The sequence below is a fragment of the Aureobasidium namibiae genome (assembly GCF_000721765.1).
Source record: "Aureobasidium namibiae CBS 147.97 unplaced genomic scaffold scaffold_27, whole genome shotgun sequence".
Lineage (NCBI taxonomy): Eukaryota > Fungi > Ascomycota > Dothideomycetes > Dothideales > Saccotheciaceae > Aureobasidium > Aureobasidium namibiae.
Genome location: NW_013581182.1, coordinates 134,410 through 146,541, shown reverse-complemented (window position 1 = coordinate 146,541; position 12,132 = coordinate 134,410). Strand labels below are relative to the sequence as shown.

At 50.5% G+C, this 12,132-nt stretch overlaps 5 protein-coding genes across 5 annotated transcripts; 2 read left to right on the top strand and 3 right to left on the bottom strand.

The window, feature by feature from the left end:
• Window positions 1-551: 551 nt before the first annotated feature.
• On the bottom strand, window positions 552-2,672 carry M436DRAFT_58077 (actin-like ATPase domain-containing protein; the record flags this gene model as incomplete). Its single annotated transcript, XM_013567256.1, has 7 exons — window positions 552-759; window positions 808-1,022; window positions 1,074-1,287; window positions 1,335-1,468; window positions 1,523-1,625; window positions 1,676-2,580; window positions 2,631-2,672. The coding sequence occupies 7 exons, from the start codon at window positions 2,670-2,672 to the stop codon at window positions 552-554; spliced, it is 1,821 nt and encodes a 606-aa protein (XP_013422710.1).
• A 1,069-nt stretch (window positions 2,673-3,741) lies between these two features.
• M436DRAFT_68052 (uncharacterized protein) lies at window positions 3,742-5,127 on the top strand (the record flags this gene model as incomplete). Its single annotated transcript, XM_013567304.1, has 2 exons — window positions 3,742-4,684; window positions 4,736-5,127. The coding sequence occupies 2 exons, from the start codon at window positions 3,742-3,744 to the stop codon at window positions 5,125-5,127; spliced, it is 1,335 nt and encodes a 444-aa protein (XP_013422758.1).
• Window positions 5,128-6,296: 1,169 nt separating this feature from the next.
• Window positions 6,297-6,719, bottom strand: M436DRAFT_58049 (uncharacterized protein; the record flags this gene model as incomplete). Its single annotated transcript, XM_013567249.1, has 1 exon — window positions 6,297-6,719. A coding segment is annotated over one exon (423 nt), but the record flags the coding sequence as incomplete, so codon positions are not given.
• Window positions 6,720-7,385: 666 nt separating this feature from the next.
• On the top strand, window positions 7,386-10,381 carry M436DRAFT_68050 (uncharacterized protein; the record flags this gene model as incomplete). The annotated part of the gene is made up of 5 exons (XM_013567303.1): window positions 7,386-7,506; window positions 7,761-8,116; window positions 8,344-8,354; window positions 8,412-10,212; window positions 10,337-10,381. The coding sequence occupies 5 exons, from the start codon at window positions 7,386-7,388 to the stop codon at window positions 10,379-10,381; spliced, it is 2,334 nt and encodes a 777-aa protein (XP_013422757.1).
• Window position 10,382: 1 nt separating this feature from the next.
• M436DRAFT_76828 (MFS general substrate transporter) lies at window positions 10,383-11,668 on the bottom strand (the record flags this gene model as incomplete). The annotated part of the gene is made up of 5 exons (XM_013567322.1): window positions 10,383-10,447; window positions 10,496-10,973; window positions 11,008-11,411; window positions 11,447-11,519; window positions 11,579-11,668. The coding sequence occupies 5 exons, from the start codon at window positions 11,666-11,668 to the stop codon at window positions 10,383-10,385; spliced, it is 1,110 nt and encodes a 369-aa protein (XP_013422776.1).
• Between the last annotated feature and the right edge of the window lie 464 nt (window positions 11,669-12,132).

The following is a 12,132-nucleotide window of genomic DNA, read 5'->3' as shown; positions in this document are numbered from 1 at the left end:
AGCATCTAGGCCAAACTGTAGCCGATATCCCCCGAATTTCGGGAAATAGATAGCGAAGGAAGGGCACTTTCTTCTATTCCAAGTCTTGTCTTGCATTCTTGTCCATACACATCCCACGCGCAGTGACACCGACAATGTTCATCGCACTGACTATCTTATTGCGTACCTTCATTACCGTTCGCATCTTTCATTTCCAGGAACACCGTCAGCATGAAGAGTGTAGGCTCCGTATACCGTTGGTTCCTTGCAGCCACTTGAGTTTAGGCTAGGCATGCAAAAAGTAAGGTCGACGTTGCCTGTCTCGTTCCTCAGATGATTCTTTATCAGTCGCTTCTGATCGCCTGAACTACGCAAAATGCAACAGCGGACACGAGATTGAAAATCGAAATGCTGTGCATTTCCCGTCGTGTGCGGCTGATGTGGCCTTACACGTTGAATGCAGACAACACGATCTTATGCTATGAGCTCAATAAGATGGCCAAATCGAGAGAGTGGACGCTCGGTCGTTCAGATGTTCTGGCATGTCTTGATACCACTACTCTTGCTACTACTCAGACGCGATACATCTCAGACGTGTCCTGCACAACACTTGTGGCCATATGAACCTTCTCAGTCGGGGCATACCACATAACACCAATATCCTCGTGGTCTTTGCTTAATCTTTCTCCTTTGCTCCAAAGCTGGAACTTTAGATCGGCAGATCCCAACATGACCTTGAGATTGAAATCCGCACGATTGTAGCGTGGCTTGAAATTGTACCTGGACTGAATCAGTCGTGTCCTCGTGGAATTCGGGCTACGGCCGTACCAGTGTCTGTTCTTCAGCTTCATGTCGTCAGGGTTGAGCACGGATTCGATGTGACAGACCGACTTCACGGAAGTGTGCTTGGTGCTCTTCGGAAGCTGTTCAGATGGCAACCCGCACATCACAACTTGAGTCCTCCAAGGGACGGTCTCTTGACCAAGATTGATCTTCAGTCTGTAGGCCTCGCTGATGCCTTTTTCCACAGAGATCTTCTCACCCTGCAGTGAGATGCTTAGCAAGAGGTTTCCCAAGGCTCGAAGATTACATACCCGGCGGATAAACCAATGAACTTGCTTCTCTGCCCATTTTTTCCCGTCTCGGGGATCCACGGAGACATCTTCTCCAACATGCTGTTTCGGATCATACAACTTGCGAACGACTAGTCCGTAGCTGTTCCTGCAGCACTTTTCGGGATAGATACCTCCACTTCCTTGAAGCCTCTGAACGCGGTCCATGACAAGTCCATGGGTCACAACTAATTGTCTGGCACAAGTCAGTATGAGATCAACTTCGAACGCTTGAAGACTGACGGTTCCGGCGCCACCAAGACTTTCACATCGCGAGCGTTGTAGAGGTCTGTGTTTGCATCTTGCTCGTAACGCTTGCGCATGCGTTGCTTCAAGTAAGGCGATGACCCTAGACCTCCAGAGAGGATGAGATAATTCTATGCTAGGTTAAAACCATGGTAAAAGGTATTCCATACTGCTTCTAGGCTCACTATAGTCTCACGCGCATGCGTGTTTTGAAGTTGTCTGATTTGAGAATCGAGGAGTTGGAAAATCTTGTCGACGCGTTCGTCGAACACTTGCTGGAACTCTTCCCTGTCAACGAGTAAGAAGACATGGAAATCGCAGTGCAGGATAACACTTACCTTGTGATTCTCATCTTAGAGTCTTGTATGTTGCTCTCGGGAAAGTCGAGACCAGTCGGAAGGTCGGGTACTGTAAGGAAAAGATCAAGTCCTTGCTGCGCATCAAGGCCAAAGCTACACTTGTATGTTTGGAAGCTCAGCGAGTCTACCATTTTCCCAGCCAGCTGCTCGGCCGGATCACGGAGGTGGTTCTCGATGCGTTCAAGCCGTTCCAAGATCAACTCTTCGATTTTGAAGTCAATCATGGTGGAACCCACTGCGGTTCCCTCTACCCAATCAAGAGGCTCGACCTCGCGTTGTCCAGGATCCGTGTTCTTGATCTTGAGGATGTTGATGTCGGTTGTTCCGCCGCCAGCATCACATACCACGAACACATCACCCTTTTCGTAACCCTGCTTCGACACACAGACTGCCGCAGCTTCTGCTTCTGTCAGTGAGATTTTTACAGCGTGATTTCTCATGCTTCCGAAGCCAGCTTGCTTGATCAAGACTTCAATCTCTGCAACCATGGCAGGATTTTTCCATGTCGTAGGGACACTGAACAAAAACTCGACCCTTTTCGTACGCCAACGTGCATAACTGTCATCAAAATGCTGGACGATTGCATCGAATAGGCAGCTCATGTAGTCCACGAACCACTTGCGAGCCTCTTGAACATCAGGTTTGTGTCGCGACTGAGCCTCATGCATGGGATCCAAGAACAATTTGAAAAGAGACTGAACTACTAGCTCATGCGAGACATCTTTGTCAATCAAGAAGCCCCAGGCCACAGCTTGCTCTTGTTCAGCTTGATATGCAACCATGGTGTCGACTTTGTTGAGGTTCTGACTTGGTCGTCCTGGCCAATGCTGGATCGTTGTAGGTGCTGCCCAGTCTGGTGCCATCGAATAGGCGACTCCAGTACACTATCAAATATTCAGTGGCCACTTGTGAAACATGAGTTTCTTATACTGACAGTCATGCCAAAGTCGATGCCCACCACAATTTCAGGATCCATGGCGACGTGTCTGCAATGGGAACAGTTGGTACGGGGAGACAATCATCAGCATTGCAGCGGATCCTAAGATTGATATTCAACCCTGGTGTTGCACAGACGAGATCGCGCTAGGTCGATTGAACTTGCATGAGGGCATGTTATCGTAAGCTGGTAGCCGGCAGGCTGAACAGAATCCCGCTCATGCAGACTGTTTGGCGCGCTAGTTCCTAGTTGGGTGAATGTGTGTCGACCATATGCACAGCTGAGAGCACTTGAAGGAGTTGCATATGTGTTATTGAAACCGTTACAATATTACCTTCAGCCGCAAGCTGCATCTCTACTGTATCCAGATATAGTGCTCTGCAAGCCCTGCTTCGGCCCCCACCACTATCTGCTTCCAGTCATTCGGCTATGGGAAATTACCGCTCTGCAGATTGGTCTTGCGTCCCACAGCTAGTGTGGGCTCTGGACTATGCTTATGGCATGATTGGTAGCCACTGCCATTGGATGGCTACCTTAGTTGTCGACCGTTGGTCGCGGCAAGAGCCTGTACATGTACCTGATATCCTCGGTCGGTCAAGACAGGCTGTGAATCTTTTCGAACTGTCTTAGTTCCAGGAAGCCAGTGGAGCCAGTCTGGAGGACAACCCGCATAGGATGGCATCCACATAATGCCATCATATACTTGATAGCCAGTAATAGATTAGTCGAAAGATGCTTCTATGAATGCAGAATACTCATCTCTCGGTGTTGAAGGCTGGGATCACATCGATATGCAAGTTTGGCTAGCGTTTGAAGTCTCGCTTAACCTCACTGCAGACATGCTTGTAAGCCACAAAATGCATCTCAGCCTCATGCAAGCCAAAGCCTCCAACATTTCCGGTATGCATATGCGACATCTATGCAACCCAGAGCGATTGAGCTATTCCGGGAGCGTCTCGACCAGTTGGAGCGGTTCGGTAGCGCTCAGCCTCGCATGCCATCCGTCCCTAGAAAACTCGCTGGCCCGAAATATATCATACACACAAGGCGGCACTGCAGATAACGGAACTTCAATCAGAAATCATAGCAAATTGGTTCAGAACACACAATGTCAGGACCTGAGGCTACTACAACCTGCTCAAGCCCGTCAGCATCTTCACACACTGCATTCCAACAACTTCGCCTACTGAGACTGCAGCACCTGGGTCTAAGACAAGCACCCTCCGCTACTGCAAATACAACGTCTCCTGAAGCTCCGGCATCTATACCTGGTGGGGATACGAAATCTACATCTGCTGGGGTTGTACCATCCGTAGCCTCTGGCGATGGAACACTCACATCTACTGGAACCACAGCACCTTCGTCTCAAACAACTTCGCTTGGGTCACAATCGTCTGTGGGAATCACACCTACTGTGTCCCCCAACGGCACACACATAGGCACGACCACAGCCTCCCCAAACCCTTCCCCCAAGATAAATGCTGGGACCGTCGCCGGTGCCGCTATCGGATCAGCCGTAGGAGCAGCAATTCTTGCAGCGATTATAACCTATCTCTTGATGCGCTCTCGTCTGCATGCGAAGAGAAGAGTTAACTACACTGACGGCTCCTCGCCTGAGCGTTCGAATGTTGCAATGGATAAGAGCTATTTCGCGGGTTCAGTACGAAAGGGTGTCGGATCTGGAGACTGGACAAGGCATCTTCCACAACCTGCCGATGATGAATTCATCACTCGAACTATCGAGACCATTTACCAGCAGATCGAGCTTCACGTTGACAACTTCTACAGCAATGCCACGCCCTCGTCGGACCGTGTGTCAGAGAGTGCTCGGGCTTTACTGAGCGAGATGGATACTGGCCTTGTCCGTCCTCCGCTGCCAGAAGCAATGACGAAGTATAGGCACAAGAAGACGTTGGTCAAACAGACACTTGCTCGTCTGATCCTCTCGAACATTACCATTGAAGACGGTTGTCCAGGCTCTCTTCTGCCTCGAGATGTAGCAGAGCTTCAGAGGTCCCTACAGAACGTCAATGATCACCAGACAAAGCCTGGTAAGTGATGGTATCAGTCCATAGCCAGGGGCATACTGACTCTGATCACAGCCACCTCGAAAGCACTTGCCTACACTCGCGTGTTGACCAGTTACCTGCGTCCCACACCGTACGAAGACCAAGCTTTGCTCGCACGTCGTGATAGCACGATCAAGACCATGGCAACCACGTTCTCTACTGCATTCGAGCCATGGTCCTCTAAGGACACGAGCTCCAAGAGTCGGTATACCAGCCTTGTCGAGATCATGCGTGGAGCTGCCTCTGGTGGTTTCTTGCTGTTCTCCCAACGCGCCACTTACAACTTTGATTGGGACTTGAAGGAGAAGAGCATTGTGAATGGCATAGTAACTCTGCCTGGGTTTGCAAAGGTTACCGATGACGAAGGACGCCCTATGAAGAGGATGTTCGTGTACAGACCCCAGATCGTTACGCAGTTGAAGTGACGATCTGGGCCCTCTAGGATGTGCGATGCTGTCAGGTTCTGATGCTTTGCTTCTTGGAGACCTTGCCAGGTCGTTTGGAGATCGGATTGAATTTTCGCCGAGTTTGAGTGTTTGTATGGTTTTGTGTCAGTTTGCACCTAAGGTTGTTTCATTCTTTTTCTCTTGATATCGCTTGACGCATGACGCTGCAAAGACTATTCGAATGTCCTTTAACATTGCTACAAAAGATAGGCCAATATACAATTACCTGTCAGAAAACCATAGGAAGGCATGTGATGTACAGCCCGTTACATATGATTGACAGTCAAATCCCTGAACCGACTGAACGAAAACCAGAGGTGTCATGATGCGTTACTGGTATACCAGCGCCTTCTCCTTTCCCTTGCGGTCAGTGTTCGCTGTGGTTCGGAGTTTGTGAGAGACAGGATCTCGTCAAATAGGCCACTGCTTGGCCGTTGATCTGACTGAAGGGGAACAGGTGACTCCATCTGGGTAGGATGCAACGCCAGAGTTTCGTGTTCTTCGCATGGCAGCATGATGAGAACAGCTTGGTCGGACTGAGGCAGGCGATCTTGTTGAGTTGATATTGGGATGTCGAAGTCAGAGGTTGGATATGGTGGACCTGCAGAGGTTCTCTCTACCTCGGGATACAATGCAGAGGCATTGTGATATCCATAGTGGGTCTGCTCTGGCATATCGATGCAGAATGAGTCAACGCTCTCTCTGGAAGGATATGGAGGGCCCTGAGGAGCTACCGAAGGTAAATGTGCGTCCGAAGATCTACAAATATCTTCCATCGTAGAAAGACTTGACAGATTGAGGTCCTCGCCCAGTGTGTCCGTAGAGAATTGTCCATGCAAATCATGTCCAAGAGCTGATACAACTGCATGTCTTTGGTCTCGAGAGATCAGATCGTGAGGAAGCTCGGTGAGTGATGTCAATGCCGGTTCGAAGATTGTAGGTTTGGGATCGATCAAAGTCGTCCTTGTTGAAGATTTCCCGCGTAGGCTCATGGACGACGGATTGGATCTTTGCAACCGCTTTCGATCAAGGTACTCGCTCTCTTGGTAGGAGGGTGGTAATTGCAACGCTTCTTGATTCGAGGAGACGATCGTTGGTATTGACAGCTCACCATTCTGGTGGTGTCGAGTCGCTCCAGGACCGGTGCCTTCCCTCGAGCTGAGCATGGTAAGAGCTGTGTTGAGACTCTGGCTGGTCAAAGTGAGTCTGGCGAAGTTTGTCGCAACCTTGGGCGAGTCACGAAACACAAAGAGTGCCCGATTGACAAATCCTATCTTCCCGGCATTCGTTTGCATATCCACTCGAGCTGGCTCTACGAGGGAGGCAACGTTGTTCAATGTTTTTTCTGTATCGTTGATCACTCGGTCGACCCATTTCTTCTCTTCGGCCTGAAGGAGACCGGATTTTTGTCGACGCAACGACCGGACAGTCTCCACTGATGCTGTGACGTGACAGGCAGAATCAAGCAAATCACGCGCTTGCCCGGTCACAGCGATCATTGCGTAGACAGTTTGACCGATCTTGAACAGCCCGTTCAGAACCGGGCCAGCGCCCAAGAGACCTTCAACCATTGTTTATTGCGAGGCTCGATACTATGTTGAGGAACTGCGACCGCAAGCAAGTCCAAGTACTGATACCGTCCGTTTTGGCCGTATTGTACGTTGTGATAGTTAGCTTGGATGAGAACAGAAGTCTCAAATTTGACTGTGTTGACTCCCGCGGAGGTGGCCTGAAATCTCGGGCGCTGTACGCGTGATGTGATGGCCGGCCGAGGGAAGCAGGAAGTCAGCGCTAAGATACGTATGTGTATCGTGCAATCTGTATGATACTGTACATGTACACTCATGCTCAGGCTGTCAATCACCGGGCGCTGTTCATGCCACTTATACATTGTGGCGGAATCCAGTGCGCGGTCTAGAGAGAATCGTACCATACCATACCCAGCTAGGATACATGATTCTAGAGCTGTCGTAGCGCCATGCGGAAGACCGACTCGTGGTAGGCGACAAGCTGAGCATGGTTATGCAGCAAGATTGGCTAGCGTTCAGGTATGCTGCATGCAGCATTTTGCTCGGGCCGCCGCGAAAAGATCTGCAGATTGCTGCATAGCTCCCGCTCAGGTCAGGTACTTCTGTCTCTTCTATTATTGCCTGTGATCTTTTTATCGAGCAACTCTACCTGGTGTTCGTGGTCCTTTCGAGTCAGGTCCTAGGCCACGTGTTGGCTTCGGGGCCATAATGACTGGCCTATATGCCGATTCTGGGCACAGGGACGTGTTGAGGATAAAGGAGCGACAGATACTGCTGAGAGCACTGACGATGAGCGTCTGTCTCCATGTTTTCTCATGGATACACACGGGTTCGATTTCTACCAAGCCTGGCACCGATATTGACACGGCTATCGTCTGTGCAAGGACATAGTGAAGACAACGGCCACAGCCATCAGCCTTGTCACCAACACTTCGCTGCAACATAGCGATATCGTTTCTCCATGAGTCTCAGCCTCCATCCAACACCGGAGCTTTTCATAGACTCCTCTTGGCAGGTCGAGAAATTACGGCGACTGATCAAAGCGAACTGAAAGCTGTTTGACCACGATACGTGCGAATGCAGTCAGGTTGCACAACAAACTCGAGGTCCAAGTCGTCAGAACAGGCTTTGCAGAGGAAGTGCTTCTACTCTACCTTACGCCCCGGAAGAGAGTATGGATGAAACTAGTTCTGGATGTTGAAGAGAACGTGAGCAGTTGTGTGTCACTGCATATCGCTGTGCTGCATGGTTGGACTGTGTCCGTGGAATCATTTCAGAGAAAGAAGTTCTTCGCGGATGGAATCTACCCCACCGGTGCCACCTTGGAAGTGACGGCCCCACATCTCTACATCCCGATGACGGTGCCGATCATCGGTAAGAATTGGAGGATTCTTACTAGGCCCTTTGTGGACAAGCCAATAGTAGCCGGTATCTCACAGGTCTTTGGGAAAGCAGGGCCAAGAGTCCTTCGATGGAATCCTGTCTCTACATGCCTGGGAATATATTCAGAGTCAACGCGGGGTGGTAGCGAAGCTTGTCAGATGCTTCGACGAAGCTCATAGCATTCTTCTTGCCTTCTGCATGATCCAAGACCAGAGGACTGACAGCACGAAAACCGCAGACCTCATATAGCGTTCGTCTTTCGCAGCTACTAAACTTTGGCTAGGCATGCAAAAAGTAAGGTCGACGTTGCCTGTTTGTTCCTCGGATGATCCTTCCATGTTTGTGTTGCAGATTCGAGGAACGCGAAGTCTGTCATCGCTTATCGCCTTTCGCGTCGTCCTTGTCGTGTATCGTCCTGTCGCATTCTCTTCCTACCCGCATCTCAGAGTCTTTACTCCCCACTCACGCTCACTGCCTCCCCGGCGTTCGCTTTGACCGGCTAAAGAAACTTCATCAAGGGGCTCGTCGGCAGAACAAACTTGATAACGGGCGGCGACTGGGCGTTCAGTCATTGCCGCAAGCCACTTCGCAGTTCGGCGCAGGTCGGTCATCGCACAAAAATCGAGCCATGCTACAACCTCACGCCCCTGGAACCAGGAGTTCGAAGCGTGGAAGATCTGTGCGATCCAGCGACTCTCAGTTCATTGCGTCTGTGATTCGAGAGCAAGAAGTGGATTCACGATTTCCACTGAACCAAACGAAGTTCCTGATCAACGGTAAGCTCTATCCTTACAGCGAGGTGGCGCGTCGCATTCGCAGAGCAAAACAACCGGTAACCCATTGGTCGGACGAATTTGAAAAGGCGCCCGCACAGCCTGATCATGTTCAAATTGTATCTTCCCCAACATCGGACATGAGCGAGTACAATCTTATGTCACCCACTGGCCATATCAAGAGTTGTCCGAGGGAGCATCAACCAGAACGGCGGTCGAGTGTGTCCGGAATACAAGCTCGCTGGGCGGAGCTTATGGAACGCTCGATTCAGAACTGCTTCCTGGACTTGGTCACTTCCGAGGAGAACGCGACAATCTCTCCTACACTATCCTACCCTGACGAGCAACTGGTACCGGCGAAGTTCTACTTTAATATTTTCAAATACTTTAGGGGGGCTCACGACAACGGCCAATTCGTCAGAAACGAAGTAGGTGATCTGGTCAGTCATGCTTCTGCCAAGAGCTCTGCAAACGTCAAAAACTTCTACAAATGCTGCATCACCGCCATCGACCTTATAGAACGAGGCTACCCTACTCAAGGATTCGCCTTGGTTTCAGAAGCTCTATGGCTGATAGAGGAACTACTGGAACAGCGAGACCCAAAGCTGATAGACACCATTTGCGACGTGTCTGTAATCCTCCTTACGAAAGGATGGGACCAGGTGTATGACATATTGAATGCTAGGATTTGCGGTATGGTCGAGATTAGTGCCTTGCGCAAGGGAGAAGAGTCTCATCCGTGGTCGCAGATCTTTGCCTGCTGGCGGAAGCTACCCACATCGCAAGCACTCGAATTTATGCGTCGAGGTTGGCGGTGTGGCTACGATCAATTTGAGGGTATCTCTTCTGGATTGGCATGGGAGGGACTCAACATGTCCAGCACCTCGAGTCACTCGTTGCGCATGGGAGACCACACTGCGCGACTCCACCAGGAAATAATGTCTGCTTGGTTTTCTGTGCCGGATCCTTCTGCATTGAGCAGTATGCGACAGCAGTTTGCTTGTGGCAACGTCCTCTTCGACGAGAAAAACTACCGCGAAGCTTTGGGAACCATGGAGTCTATCGTCTCAAGATGTGCCACCGCGAGAGAGAAAGGCGACCAGATGTGGGTAGCAATGGAGATTGAGGCGCTCGAAGTGGCGGCACGATCCAGTTACGCTATCAGCACCAAGCCGGGCAAATTGAATGATGTCGCTCCAGCGATTGCACTGCTTGAGACTGCCATCCTGCGAAGTGAGAGTGTATGGGGTACCGGATCCGCCACGACGATAGCCCTGCAACATACCTTGTGGTTGTGGCTGTTAGACGATGACCAACATGACGAAGCCGACCACTTGCGAAAGCTCATGGATGCTGTTGTGATCAAGTCTGAGCCTGAGGTATCTCATCTTTCGATGAGATGAAGGCGTCACGCATGGCTCATGAGCGACTTCGAGAAGAGCTCGGGAAGAGTACTTGATCTATCTTGTCCTTTTTCTGTTTCCTGACATGAACGCACGATAGCCCTGTGATTCTCCCCAAATCGGATACTCCTGGGCCACGGTCTAAATCAGGATGACTTGTATAGTCGCCGTCTTGTCCAGGCTTCCTTAGCCGCTACGGAATCGAAGAAGGCTGCAAGAAAGCAACATGCTCCGATCCAAACTTGAGACCCAATATAACCACCACTCACGTCATTGATTGCCAGCGCAACGGGCGAACTGATCAGAAATCCAATGCCTCCAGCCGCATATACCATACCTAATCTGGTTCCTAGTACTGCCATGCTCGGGCAGAGATAAGGCAGTACTACAGCAGGAAGCGTGACGACCATACCGCTAATGAACCCGTATACGACGAGCCAGACTATATACCCTGCCAGGTCGCGAATGGCATTCCAGCAGAAGCTAAGGATGCCCGTCGTGATTATTGCTCCTAACAGCATTATCTCTCCGCCAATATGGTCAGACAGAAGTCCTCCAAGGACACGGCCGAAAAGCTGCGATCCGTTCAACACCATAAGCAAGTAGAAAGACAGATTTGCCGAAGCCGACAATGCCTGCTCCGCGTATATCGTGACCAAGAAAAACGGCACGAGAACCCCAGCGAAGAGTAAAAGGCCGGCAATCATGAAGCAGAAATACGGTAACTCGGTCATTGCCTTGACATCCAGGGAGCTGTCGCGCGGAACGAACTCCGATTGGTATGACAAGAGCGACCGAAAGCAGCATCGTCGTTAGGGCCAGAAAATCCATTACTCTATTGGTCCATGCGAACCCGACATGATTGAGCAGTTGGCGAAAGATTAGAGGATACAAGACGCCACCGAGTGAGCCGCCTGCGGTTGCCAAACCAAGTGCAAGTCCTCTGTTCTTCTTGAAATACAGGGGAATAAGTGCGACACTTAGAATATACAGGAATCCAAGGCAGACGCCGAGAAGTACTCCTTGCGATAGCATGACCGAATAGTAATCTCGGGTGAGGCTCAACATCATTCGAGCGAAGACAACACCTAAGCCTACGAAGATCTGGATCAAGCGAAAGTATTCTTTGTCGAACAATGGTCCAGAGAAAGCGCCGATTAGGAGAAGAAGAGCTCCTGCAGCCTCCCGATCCAGGCAATATTGGAGGCACTATGGCTTTGGAGCAGCTCAAACTGATAGTATGCCTGGTACACGCCGAAACTATTCGCCAGCCCCCAGTTGTTCTATGCCCATCCATATCAGTGCTGTCTTGTCATATCTGTGTACTCGAATGGGGACTCACCATATTTATCAAGAAACTTCCCACCACTTGCAGCCAAGCTGCCAGACCACCGTCGGGTTGGTACAAAGGCGGACGTGCGTGTGACTTCATCGCTTTCCTCAGGTGACGTGGTAAATGTGTACCACCAGACTCCGCTGATCTTTCGCTCGAGACATCCCTACGGTAGTGTTCGAGCGTTTCTTCCATCTTTTCCCAAGCTCTGATATCCTCTTCGTCATCGCTGTCAAAGTCGGAGTACTCCTTGATTGATACGCCATTTGCAACGGCTGCACCGAGTTTCGAGACGGTTAAGTGCTCATATATCAGTGAAGCGTTGATCGGAGGGCTGTCCCTCGATCTGGCTGCGGTAATCGCTTTGGCAAGACTCAACACCTGGAGAGAGTCCCCTTTGCCTGACTTCCATTCCTTAAGCCATCGGTCTTGATGATTCACGGCAGCAAATTCCATCTCATCGGCAGTAGTACGAAGGGCCGGAAAGAGAGGGTAGAAGCTGTTGGCTGGGCTACAGGAGGCAGTGGTGGTGTCAAGGGCGGCCGGGTCCGGGACTTCGTGAT